The 14,078-nt window shown below is 39.4% G+C and overlaps 1 protein-coding gene across 2 annotated transcripts in view; it reads right to left on the bottom strand.

Annotated features, from left to right (window-relative positions):
* ARHGAP19 (Rho GTPase activating protein 19) overlaps nucleotides 1-14,078 on the bottom strand; it is a 67,124-nt gene that overhangs the window by 20,686 nt on the left and 32,360 nt on the right. For both annotated transcript variants that reach the window (XM_045853801.1, XM_045853800.1), the window contains 3 exons: nucleotides 12,979-13,205; nucleotides 11,139-11,225; nucleotides 4,239-4,304 (listed from right to left, as the gene is read on the bottom strand). In XM_045853801.1, coding sequence (XP_045709757.1) covers nucleotides 4,239-4,304; nucleotides 11,139-11,225; nucleotides 12,979-13,205 — 380 coding nt within the window. The remainder of the gene's footprint in view (nucleotides 1-4,238; nucleotides 4,305-11,138; nucleotides 11,226-12,978; nucleotides 13,206-14,078) is intronic.

Genomic DNA, 14,078 nt, shown 5'->3' on the forward strand with positions numbered 1-14,078 from the left:
CAAGAAGCAGCTAATCAGTGTTTCTTTCTCACATCGATGTTTCTCTCCCTCTCTCTCTCCCTCCATTTCCCTCTCTCTAAGCATGTTTTCGGATGAGAAATAAACATCTCTTCAGAGTTTATATAAACTTTAGTTTTAAAAAAAAATTCTTATCAAAGAGGAACCTATAATCATAGACTACATTAATAAGCACTCCTACAACCTGTCCAGAGAACCTAAATTCATTCAGAATTATTTCCACCAAAAGTAATATAAGAGCCCAGTTTTCAAAGCGTCTTTTACTCTCATGTATTTTCACTGCTATCCTATGAAGTAAACAGGGGAAGTATCATCATTCCCATTTGATTAAAAAAAAAAAAAATGAAGCTGAGCCATATGTTTAAACTTTTCCAAATACTAAGTGACAGACCCATCGGTGAGCCCAAGTGAACTGCTTCTTGGCTGGTGCTCCTTCCCACACATGACAGCGTGGTGTGACAACTGCGTAGCAGTAGTGGAGGAACAATGACAACTCTCTAAGAAAAATCACACCCCAGTTAAACTAGTTGCAATCAAATACTGTTTTCCCAGTCACACCAGAAACAAACTGGAACAGGAAAAAAGAGTGTAAGACGACAGCTTCAGTTTCTAAACAAGGCAGACTAAACAAAAATTATGACAAAGTACTTGTGAAATTTTTTTAACTTGTCACTTTTAAAGCTCAATAATCATATGTAATCTTATTACTAAACATCACACATTCACTTTCTAAGCCCATGTGGTCTCAAGTCTTCTAGCTATTTGATACAGTGTTTGCCACATTACTACTGAACCTGAAGTAAGACTCTATTACATAAGATTGTCCTTTCATCACCATAAAACATTTAATACACTTGCCATTGGCAGACTGTTTACACCATATGCTATAAGGACGCATGCAGGCTTTCCGAAAGCCTTTAAACACAGTGCACGCCGGCAGTGGAGTGCCTCAGAAAGCAGACTTTGTGTAGGGCATTTTTATTTCAACATATAACTTTCTTCTCAGGCTTTTTCTTATCCCAGAATAAATCTCCTGAGAAAGAAACTAACTAAGTCATCAGGATTTACTCAAGCTACACTTTCTTTCCCAAAATGGCAAATGAGACCCCTCTCATAACTAGAAAATAAACAAACTTAGCCACTAGAATTCCTATTTCTAATATCAGACAAGGTCCTTGACTAGATTATTTTCAACTCTAATAAAAACATCTTATTTTTTTGGTTCAATTCCCAGGCAGGGTACATGCCTAGGTTGCAGGCCATGACCCCCAGCAACCGCACATTGATGTTTCTCTCTTTCTCCCTCCCTTCCCTCTCTAAAAATAAATAAATAAAATATTTTTAAAAAGTAACTTTCATTCTTTAAAAAAAATCTTATTTTCTATGGCTTTGATTTTATTACATACTGTGTTTTAAAACTCCATTAATTTTTTTTTTAATTTTTCAGAAATATTTTTCAGAATATTTTCAGAATATGTTTTTTAAAGCTGAGAACAGTGAAACAAGAAAGAGCTTAGGATAGAAGAAGCAACAGGAGAGAGACTAGGCAGGGGCTGTTTTGGCTCTCTAGAAGTGTTATAAAAAAGGAATTCGTTTTTTAGATTCAGTTTGTTACAGAACAAAAGGGGCGAAGGGGGTGCCGATATACTATTACTGAAAGGAACCCTCAGGTTCATTATGTCCACCGCCTTATAGGAAAGACATCTCTCAATGCCAGAGATTCATGAAAAGGAAAGGAAATGTTTATTTAATGCTATACAGACTTAAAGTAGTGACCTAATGTCCTCATCAAAATCTCAAAGTCCCTTAAAATACCCACAAACACAAAGAGTCCTTCCTTCCCCCCACCTTTGCCCAGTCTGGGGTACCAAATCCCAGGAAAAGAAACAAAAGTCCATGGTTCAGACAGCCTCCAGTTCTTCCCAGTAATCCATCTCAGCTGGTAGGCCTCCCTCGGTTGCCGGCGCCTTCAGCTGTCTCACCAGGATCTCTGCTAAAGCCAGGTGGTAGTTCCCCCTTCTAAAGCTGCGGGGGTCCCCACTCTGGCAAAGCCGTGTGGCTATCCTTTCTATTGCCACAGCTACATGGTTCTCTCTGCACAATGGCCTCGGGAGTCCCCACTCTGGCAAAGTCGCACGGTTCTCCCTCCAATGGCTGCCACATCTGGGTTTAAATCCCTGCACCAATCTTCCTCTGCAGCCCCATTTCCGACTCCTCCCAGAATTGGCTACACTTGCTAGCACTCTCATATCCTTCCAGCTTTACTGGGCTGCCATTGTGAGTCTGGGCAGGTGTAGCCCCATGTCCTGGAGCCAATCTTCTCCAAGCTCCCAGGCGCTGTAACTCAGGGGACCTGCCCCCCAGTTACATCTTGGTGGGGAAGTTACTTTCATCCCCCTGGCTCAGAGCATGGCCACAGCTATTTAACATATCTATGTAACCAGTTAAAGGTTATAGATATGTTAAATGACCACAGCAGGGTTAGCTGCAAAGCTGTTACTACACAAAACAGCTCTCAGTGGCCCTGCTCCATTTGTCCCTTCCCCCAATTCACACCTGTGGGGAAAGGGGTGAGGACATCCTATATGTCTTTCTAATATTTCCTGGACACCCTGAGTTCTGGGCCCCATTCCAAATCCCTATTTGCCACCCCGCCACCCCACTCTTGGCTGCACCCTGTAACAAGTTGTTGATAGATACGTATTTATTGTCATTTTATTGTTCATAGTTTGGATCCTCTTTTTCTTAAATAAGTCCCTTTAACATTTCATGTAATAATGGCTTGGTGGTGACGAACTCCTTTCGTTTTTTCTTGTCTGGGAAGCTCTCGTCTGTCCTTTGATTCTGAATGACAGCTTTGCTGGGTAGAGCAATCTTAGCTGTAGGTCCCCCCTTTTCATGGCTTTGAATATTTGTTACCAATCCCTTCTAGCCTGCGAAGTTCCTTTTGAGAAACCAGCTGACAGTCTTATGGGAACTCCCTGTAGGTAACTAACTGCTTTTCTCTTGCTGCTTTTAGGATTCCTTCTTTATCTTTAACCTTGGCACTTTAATTATGTGTCTTGGTGTGGGCCTCTTCAGGTCCATCTTGTTTGGGACTCTGTGCTTTCTAGACCTGCATATCCATTTCCTACACCAAATTAGGCAAGCTTTCTTTCATTATTTTTTCATAATAGATTATGAATAGATCTATTCATAAAATAGATTTCCAGTTTCTTGTTCTTTCTCTTCACTTTCTGACACTCCTATGAGGTAAATGGTGGAATGTTTGAAGTTGTCCCAGAGGCTACTTATACTTTCCTCATTTTTTTGGATTCTCTTTTCTTCTTGTTGTTCTGATTGTTTTTTTGTTTCCTTATGTTCCAGATCATTGATTTGATTCTCGGCTTCATCCACTCTGCTGTTGATTCCCTATAAATTGTTCTTTATTTCAATTAATACATCCTTCTTTTCTGACTAGATCCTTTTTTATGCTGATGAGGTCCTCACTGAGTTCCTTGAGCATCCTTGTAGCCAGTGTTTTGAATTCTGCATCTGATAGATTGCTTACCGCCATTTTGTTTAGCTCTTTTTCTGGAGTTTTGATCTGTTTTTTCATTTGGGCCCAGAATCACAGATACAGAAAGCATTTGATGGCTATCAGATGGGAGGGGAGTGTAAAGTAATGGATGAAGAGGTGAAGAGATTAAGAAGTACAAATTGGTAGTTACAGAATAGCCAGGGGCCATTCTGTAGAGGGGATGGAAAGTACAATGGAGCAGCCAAAGAACACACACACATGACCCATGGGCATGAACAATGGTGTGGGGGTTGCCTGAGGGGGTAGGGAGTGCTGGGTGGAGGGGGACAAAAGGGGAAAAATTGGGACAACTAAAATAGCATAATCAATAAAACATAATTAAAGAAATAAAAAATAAAAATCTTAAAAAAAAAAAAAGAAAAGAAGTGAACCTAGGTGGGGCTTCTTTGGCTCACTGGAAAATCAGAGAAAAGAAGCCTTGGAGACAGGTCAGGGGGTTAGCCCGGGACAAGCTGTGGTTGTCCACTGCTCCCCTGTTGCAAGTCTGGTGGGGTCCCTGAGAGCTGAGGAGGCATGCCACTGAGAAGGAGGAAGAGGGGGAGGGAAAGGCTCGGGTATGCTCCCAGGAGTGAGAGTGCACTAAAACTCCATTAAGTTTGTGTTCTCCTTATTTGGTCTAAGAGCAGTTTCCCATTCTTACCTTTGATGCTTGAGTTCTGGAGCCCAAATAGTGCAATCTGGCACATTCCCGGATGTAAACAGGAGCCTGGGCAGGTCATAAAAGAAAACCAAGACCAAATAATTATAGTATCTAGAATTCTTTTAAGACTTGAGGACAGTGGTTCTCGAAATAATTTGACTGCCAGATTACTTTGAAAAACAAATAATCTTCAAAATGTCCTATTCTATAGATTCCACCAAAAAGATAATTTCAACAAATCTGATGGGAAAATTGTGAGAAGACACCACTGTAGTTGTTCCTGTTTTCAGAATCAAATATGGCATGAAAAACTCAAATGAGCCAGAAACAAAAATATACATATTTGTAGTAATGCTTATACTTGACCAAAGCCACCCCTAAAATTCTTACAAACTACAAATGGTCATATTTTAGAATCGCTGTATAGAAAATACCATTTAGAACTCCTGTGGGATAACAACAGACATGGAAGAACTCAGCTTACTGCTATATTGCTCAGAATCCTGTAATAAGAATCTTGATACAGTCCTAGTATAAGTATAAATAATACAACCACTATGGAAGAGAATTTAGCAACATCTAAGAAAATTACATTTGCATTTACCATTTACCCAGAAACCTCAATTCTACAAATCTATCCTGAAAATACAATTTCAGAAACATAAATACCTTTGGATAAGATTAATCAAAAGATTAAACACACCTCAAATATCTACTAACAGGGGACTGACTGAATGAACTTTTATATACCCATTCAATGCCGTCCTATGCAGTCATTAAAAATGAAAGAAGGAAGGCACAGAGTGAGGGAGGGAAGAAGGGAAGAAACACTTTGTGAACTGACATGGAGTGATTTCCAGGAACTACTGTTGTGACAGCATATAAAGTACTTGGGGCGAAAGTGAAGAGGAAATAAGAATATACACACATATACACATTTATTTGGTTTTACCAAAAGAAACACTGAGGATAAACTAGAAAACAATGTAAATGATAAAGAAAAGAACTGAGATTTCTCTGAGTAAAGCTTCTCATGCAGTTTTGACTTTTCAACCATGAAATACACTACAGATTCAAAAAGTAAATTAAATCCAAAGGAAAAAAGGCAAACCCTAAAACTGAACACAAAGAGGAAAAATGAACATACCTGTAATCAAATTGATAATACAAGCACAGAGAAAGGAATTATCTCCCCTAACTTTTGAAAACTGTATTCTGACGACACATCCTCAGTGAGATAGATCCAAGCGAAAGGAAACTGCAAGGAAATCTTAAACTTCCATCAGTGGGTTTATGTAGGTTTGCTGTTAATAGTAACAGTCGTATCATTTTGAAACCAATTTATGTACATCATAGAATAAAGCAAATATACATAAATGCTATAAAAATCTGGAATTTACAATGTAAGATAAGAGATACAAATATAAGGTAGAAGTCAAGAGAAAGCTCTGTAATGCTAAATCATAATTGGAACTACTGATTTTTGTTAAAAATTTTAGTCTACTTCCTTGCCCTCAAAGAGCCAATGACACCCCCAGAAACAATGAGTAAACCTAGTGTTGAAGAAACCAAGGCTCCTTGGAAAAAATTACTGATTCTAGTCCCAGGGTAAAGCAAGAACAGGATGAGCCGGAGACACTATTTTTTTTACTTATTTTTTGATTGGTTGATTTTTAGAGAGAGGAAAAGAGAGAGAGAAAGACAATGATTTGTTGTCCCATTTATTTATGCATTCATCGGTTGCTTCTTGTTGGTGCCCTGACCAGAGATTGAACCCGCAACCTTGGCTTATCAGGACAACGCTCTAACCAACTGGGCTACCCAGCCAGGGAAGCTGGGGACATTTATGCCAAAAAGGAGATACTGGAAGAGTAATGGAGTCCTATCAAAAAGACACAACAGGAACTAGCTGCCAAGGACAATCACTAGCCAAATTTGGGATAATCTGATTATCAAAGTTAGTACAAATTTGACTAACACTTTGAATACTAAAAATATATGAGTCTATAGTGATATTCATAAAAAAGAGAATTAGGCAGAAAAAAGGAAAACTATTCTCAAAGAAAGAAGTCAGCTAATAAAGATCAAACAATAGAATGAGAAAAAACAGTTTTATAATACCCAGTGTAATCATTGATTCCAGCAGGATTATCAATGGATTCTAAAAGTATTATATCATACAATCTCCCTGCAGGTTACTTACTGTACCAAAGGGAGAAAAATAGGTATATTTATATCGTGATATGTGGCAGCTAGCAAAATTAGCATCACTAAGAGTGAGGCAATCTGACATTCTGTGCCTTGTAATCTGATGCAATAGGATGCAATATGATATACACAAACATCTTTGCCAAAATTGCTTAACTTGAATCTAACTTCAGTTTACAGGAACTATTGATTATAGAAGGGGACAGAGGAACAAGTTAAATGGCCTCAAGAAAACAATAAGACTAATTTAGAATGTGGGATATTCTATAACACAATTGGCCTGAATGCTTCAACACATCCATGACGTGAAGAAAAAAGCATGATTGTTCCAGATTTTAAAAATGACATAATAATCTAAAGGAATTCATAAACCTCAGTTAACTTGTGTTTTTAAAAAAAGCAATAAAATATAATCTCAAGACAAATGAAGAAATCTGAATTTGTACAGAATATTAGCTGATAAGAAATTCTTGTTAATTATCTTGGATGTGCTAATGGTACTGTGACTAACAGGAGAATATGCTCACTCTCAGGAGATGCATGCTTAAGCATTTAGGGTGAAGTAAAATGAGGTCTGCAATTTACTATCAGCAGTTAAACCACAAAAAAATATATGAAAATATAGTGATAAAGCTGAACATTTGCTGAATCTGAGGGAGAGTTATATGAATGTTCACTGTTTTATTCTTGGTACTTCTCTCTACATTTGAAAAATTTCATAATAAAGTTGTTTTAAAAAAGTCTTCTGGCCCTGGCTGGCATAGCTCAGTGGATTGAGCACGGGCTGGGAACCAAAGTGTCCCAGGTTCGATTCCCAGCCAGGGTACATTCCTGGGTTGCAGGCCATAACCCCCAGCAACCGTACATTGATATTTCTCTCTCTCCCTCTCTCTCTCCCTCTCTCTCTCTCTCTCCCTCCCTCCCTTCCCTCTCTAAAAAAAAATAAATTAAAAAAAAATAAAAAAAATAAAAAAAATTTAAAAAAAAAAAAGTCTTCTGACAGAGATTATATCTACAACTTAAGTTTTAACTTGAAAACTATAAAACAAAGCTTAAGACTAAAAGTAATTTCCTCCAAACAAGAATATGACAGAACCCACACCACCTATTCTATAAACTTTAAAAACAAACAAAATAGCCCTGCTGCTGTGACTCAGTAGATTGAGCCTGAAAACCAAATAGGCTGCTGGTTTGATTCCCAGTCAGGGCACATGCCTGGGTTGTGGGTCAGGTCCTCAGTTGGGGGCGTGCGAGAGGCAACCGATCCATGTATCTCTCATACATCGATGTTTCTCTCCCTTTCTTTCTCCCTCCCTTTCCCTCTCTCTAAAAATAAATAAATGAAATCTTTTAAAAAAGTAAAATAAATAAAAACAAGAAAACAAAAACTCTGTCCCCAAAAGATAATATTGCTGAAGGGAAATCCAGAAAGGAAGCCAGAGGCAGACTGGTTTAAATGAAAATCTGGGTCTCCTAAGTATTTTACAACTCATAGGAAACAAAAGGACTTGCCAAATAAAATGAAAATTGGCCTTACTGTATATGTAAATCCATAGGAAGAGATGTGGTGATTCATGTTGAAGAGTGATAAAATTAGACTGAGTCAGATGACAGAGGACAGAACTACAAATAGCTAAGAAGAATTTTCTGGAAAATGGTAGAGCAGGAAAATAAATACAAGAATACAGAATTGAGGCAACTGGATACAAGGATTAAGAGGGTGAAAAAACCCACACAAAGAAGCCTGAGAACAAGAAGATACAAAAAAGCACAAGACTAAATGTGGAGTAAAACGGGACCCCAGAGTAAGTGACAGAGCACACAGAACAAGCAACCACTTTTCATCCAGGGGAAAGCTCAAGGAAGAACATAATCAGCCAAAGTGGTAAAGCAGGTGCCTACAGGGATACCAGTTCTGACCCAAATTGAAAGAGAAGACACCTAAGACTAAAATAAATCTCAAAAAAACTTTCTGCCCTGGCTGGTGTGGCTCAGTGGATTGAGCACCAGCCTGCGAATTGACAGGTCGCCAATTCAATTCCCAGTCAGGGCACATACCTGGGTTGCAGGCCAGGTCCTCGGCTGGGGACAGGCAAGAGGCAACTGATCAATATTTCTCTCCCTCTCTTTCTCCCTCCCTTCCCCTCTCTAAAAAATAAAACCCTTTTTAAAAAAAGCTTTCTTTCTCTCCTTGAGTGATCAGCAAAGGCTCAAACAGTGCTCATAATAGCCTGGAAACAAAGATAAAGTAGCAAACAAGAATCAAAACTGCAAGGATGAGAAGCTGAAAGAGGGATCTGTAGGAGACAAGAAAAAAAAAAAACAGTAAAAAAAACAAAGACTGAAAGATCTAATCATCAGAATTTATACCAAGCTAAAGAACATCTAAGAGACTGCTCTAGTTTTTTCTTTAAAGTTTGTATGACCTGTACTCTCAAAATCCTCCACAGTGATTCGTTACCATACATGGTTAAAAAAAAAGGGCGGGGGGGGGGGAGGGGGTGCTAGTGTTAAGGACCTTGCTGTGGGAAAATTATCCAAGGTTATCAGGGTGGGTCTAATATATAATCACATGGGTCATTAAAAGCAGGGACCCTTTCCTAGCAGTGGTCAGAGGAAATGTGACTATGGAAGGATGGTCAGAGAAGGGAAACACTGGTGACCTTGAAGACGGAGGAGGGGGACAGTGAGCCACAGAATGTGGGCAACCTCTAGAAGGTAGAAAAAGCCATGTAAACAGAGTCTCTCCTGGAAAATCCAGAAAGAAATGCAGCCTTGCCAACACCTTGATTTTAGCCTAGTGAGACTCATCCCAGACTTCCACAAACCCATTAAGATAATAAATTTGCCCTGGCTGGTGTGGCTCATTGGATTGAGTGCCAGCCTAAGAATCGAAAGGTCACTGGTTCAATTCTTGGTCAGGGCCCATGCTTCGGTTGAGGGTCAGGTCCCCAGTTGGGGGCATGAGAGAGACAGCCAATCAATGTTTCTTTCTCTCTCTTTTCCCTCCCTTCTCCTCTCTCTAAAAATAAATATTTTTTTAAAAATAAATTTGTGTCATTTTAAGTCACTTAACAAAAATTCTTCATAATGAAGTACAAGTATACAGTTTTAGTTTTGCAAAGTGAAGAGCTCTGGAGATGGATGGTGGTGACCACCGCATAGCAATGGGTATGTAATCTGTGAAAAGGGGGGTTCTAGGACAGTGACCTGACAGGGGGATCTGATCATAAATTTCTACCTGGGAAGGTCATGGTAGGTGGTCACAACCAGAGCCTCTGTCTTCTTTAGTAAGAGGTTTTTTGTGTTTTTTTTTTAAGATTTTATTTATTTATTTTTAGAGCGGGAAGGGAGGGAGAGAGAGAGAGGGAGAGAAACATCGATGTGCGGTTGCTGGGGGTTATAGCCTGCAACCCAGGCGTGTGCCCTGACTGGGAATCGAACCTGCGATGCTTTGATTCGCAGCCTGTGCTCAATCCACTGAGCTATGCCAGCCAGGGCCAGTAAGAGGTTTTTAAGCAAGCCCTGTCTGTTGTTCTTCTGTCTCTAGGTTAATACACCTTTGAAATACCAGAAGTAATACCCCTTGAAGAGAGTATTAACCCTCAAGAAAGTTAACATAATCTTGTTAACTATCCCATGATCCAATCCCTGCCTCACTTTCTCCCCACCTCCACATAATCTTCCTTACATTCCCTCCTTAATTTTAAATGCACAAAAGAAGCTGCAAAACATTTATTCTCTGGAGATTGTGAGATCTTGCTCCTCAGCATATGTTATCAGTTTGGTTGAAACAAACTCTTACAACAATTCTCTACAGGTTTGGATGTTACTTACATCGACAAATTAATGCCGCTGAACATGGTTAATAGGGTAAATTTTGTCATGGGTATTTTACCACAAAAAAAAAGTTAAAGAAAGAGAAAACAAAAGAAACCAGAACTGGATGATCTTAAAAATTCTCAGCTTTTCCAGATAGCAAAAGATGCTAAAATTAAGGAATTCACTATCAGAAAAGCGAGCTCTAAAGGAAAGGCCAAGGATGTGACCATGCAACCTTTACTTATAAAATCTTACAAACAGTGAAAGGTCAGAATATTCAGTCACACAAAGGGCCCTTTCAAGAGAGTAAAGGTGTGCCTCGCAGATCCTCTCAATCAAACCAGAGGGTCCCTAGGAAGCTTAAAGGTATTGTCCCTCAGCCTTCTCAGCAAGAGATCAAGTACAGAAGGGTTTTTCTTCAAAAGATTTGTATATGTGGCTTTTGTCTAATGAAGTATATCCCGCTGAAATCTACAGAAGACCCACAAAGTTCTTGAGAAAATTATGTTGGCAGCCCTGCTACTTTGGAATAAAAGGGACAAAGTTCAAAATGAAAGGAGGCTGTCAGACCCTCCAAATTCTACTGGCAGGAAGCAGGCAGGATAAAATGACTCAGTGGCTAACATGCTGTTCTTGATGAAAAAGGAAGGATGGCCAGACTGTGAAGCCAATTACCCAGGGGGCAGAGCCTCAGCAGCCTTCAGGTACCCCGCTATCCCCCCACCTTGGTTGCCCCCTCCAGGTTTTGCTGTCTAATCTGCTTTTCTGACCCAGGGCCTTTCTTACCTGCTCATTTTTACAGCCCTCCTTAGGATCCCACCCTGCTCCATCCTCCTTGTCTGTTACCACCCAATCCCACTCCTTACCTACCTTAAAAAGTTTCTGGGAGTGTTTAATCATAAAAGCCATCCCATTGTTTAACTTTGTGATATTCTCCTGAAGGTCATTTGCAGTGACCTATTCAGAGAAAAACAAAAACAAAAAGGGGGATTAAGAATTGGCAGATACTCCATTTACTTACCAATAAGCTTATTCTTTTAAAGTCTCCAGATTTCCACTGGAATGACATAATCTAGAAGAACCATGTATCTCTGCAGTGACCAGGAAATCCTTAAGAACTAATCTTCATTTCCTGATTCTGCTTGAGAATTAGACATGCAAGCAGAGCTGCTAAAGATCTAGTCTGGGAAAAGGTCAGGAAGAACAGAATCTATACCAACCACCAAGGACATTGTCTCTTCAGAGAAACTGGAGTTTCTCCAAAGACAGGAGAACTGTCACTACTAATAGATACCAAAGGTGTCATCTGTTTCTTAAAAGCACAGTCAAATGGTCATCGATAGCCTTCTCTTGTTTCTCCTGCATCTATTTTAAGCACATAAGCATCTCTACTATCCCAAAGCCCTTACCCTCAACATGTATCTTTATTATTTAATTTTTGCTTTTAGTAAGACCTCTTATATACTTCTCTTTACAGGCACAGACTACACACTCCCTTTCCACAGTTTCAGTTAGCTGGTTCTAAAATCCTTAATATGGATGGGTGTTGGTGTGTCCTTTCTTCTCATCATCCCACCACCCTCCCACCCTCATCCCTGCCACGCACCAACCTTTCTCTGGGGAGAGGATCTCCCTGGCTGGGCACTTTGCATTTTTTTTTCACTAGTTACTTGTTAAGTAAAATGTGCCACATAACCCCTTCTTTACCTTCCTTTTCTCATTTCTTATATCCCCAAAATATTTTATAAGTCAACTATATCCATCTATTTCTATTATCTTTCCAACCACCTTGTCAGGTAAGTAGGAAAGGTATTATTATGCCCAGTTTGCGGAGGAGGAGGCTGAGCACAGAAAGGGTAAAGGATACAGGCCACAGCCTGTCTGTAGCTTCCAACTCAAGTAACCCGTCTCCCAGTGCCATTGTACAGTAAAACCTGTGTTATGAATGGTCAGGAATACGGACCTATGGACCTCTAGACCAAGAGTCAGGTCGAAAGATTTTAGATAACTTATTTTTCATTCAAGTCTTTGAGAAGACCATGTTCTCAGTAATAAGAAGCACATTCAAGACAGTTAGGACAAAGCAGGATTGTTCTACGTGTCATCTAAAACCTTAGTGACATTATCCTGTAAGATTAAACAGCTCTATTTTATTTATTTATTATTTACTTTTTTAGAGAAAGGAAGGGGGGTAGAGAAAGACACATTGATTTGTTGTTCCACTTATTTATGCACTCATTGGTTGATTTCTGCATGTGCCCTGACTAAGGACTGAACCCTCAACTTTGGTGTATCGGGACAACATTCTAAGCAAATAAGCTACCCAGCCAGGATCAAACAGCTCTATTCTAAATTTATACCATGCAATCTTCAGGAATCAATTTGATTTCCCAAGATGGGTTTCATGTTAAGAAGGAATTTATATTAACCAGTCAAAATGAGTATTCTTGTTTATTTAGTAGCTACAATTTTCCAGTTTCCACCAACAAATTGCCATTCAGATTTGTCAAAGATTGATTTATAAGTGAGGCTAACAAGAATTGGCTTCCTCAGGTTTGATGACTCTTAAACGAACTAATAAAGTTAGTCCCTAAACCTGTTAAATGAACGACTAGACCTTGGACCCCCGACGGCCTCCCCAAGGGACAGTCACAGGATAAGGCCCAGCCCAGAAAGCCTCGCAGTCTTCACTCTCCCCCTGAACACTCACATTTTTTGGCCACAGGACATGGGGTGCAAACATAAGAGCTAGGTTATAGGCGGACATCTTATTCTTGTCTTGTTTCTTTGCTGTCTGGTACAGGAGGTCAAGCAGTAACTTCAGCAGGTTACGGTTGGGTGGAGGGAGAATGAGGAAGAGCAACTGAAGAGCCTCGATTTGCCGTGCCTTATCTGGTACATTAGTCTTGTTTCCCTTGTCATCAAACTGTGTCAGATCTTGAGGACAAAAGAGATGATTGCAAAGGAGGGATAAAATACGAGCAAGAACAGGACAACATTGTCCCTATTATTCCCCTCCCCTCAACTCCAATCAAAAAGAGAAAAAAGAAAAGAATCCGGCATAAACAGAGATTATAGCATAATATAATAACAAAATAATGTCAATATGATTTAATTATAAAAAGAAAAACCCAACTGAAAAATGGACAAAATACTCCAAAGAAAAAAACGAATGGCCACGAAGTATACTCAGTATCATTAGCTATCAGGGAAATGTAAATCAAAACCATAATGAGATACTACTTCGTACCCACAAGTATGGCTATAATCAAAAAGACTGACAAGTTTTGAAAAGAATGCTGAGAAAATTAAATCCTCCTACACATTGCTGGAGAGAATGTAAACTGGTACAACTACTTTGGAAAATAGTTTGAAAGTTCCTCAAAAAGTTAAACACAAAGTTACCATATGACCCAGCAATTTCACTCCTAGGTGTGTACACCCAAGAGAAATGAAAATATATGCCCACACCTACTTTTCAAAGTTCCATCCCCTCCACTTTTCCTCACCCAGATACTTGTCATTAAAGGAAACATGAGTGACTTATGCCCTGATAGCAGGACAATCTGAGTCCAGGCAATTCCTCAGGGAGTCAGAGTCACTGTTTCTCCCCAACAGACTACACAGGTTGTCAGTGAAAACGGTTCCCTGGATCATTAAACTTTCAAAGGACACAGACAACTATTTGGGTATAATTCATATTGACCTGAAATGATCTCACCGTGTTGTTTAAGCTGTTGAACTGCAACAGTAAGTCCAAGTTTAGGAAAGACAGATCCTATTTCTAGAAACTGTTCCCTGTTAATATGA

This window comes from Phyllostomus hastatus, unplaced genomic scaffold (assembly GCF_019186645.2).
Source record: "Phyllostomus hastatus isolate PE091 unplaced genomic scaffold, TTU_PhHast_1.1 phas_scaffold_1066, whole genome shotgun sequence".
Taxonomy (NCBI): domain Eukaryota; kingdom Metazoa; phylum Chordata; class Mammalia; order Chiroptera; family Phyllostomidae; genus Phyllostomus; species Phyllostomus hastatus.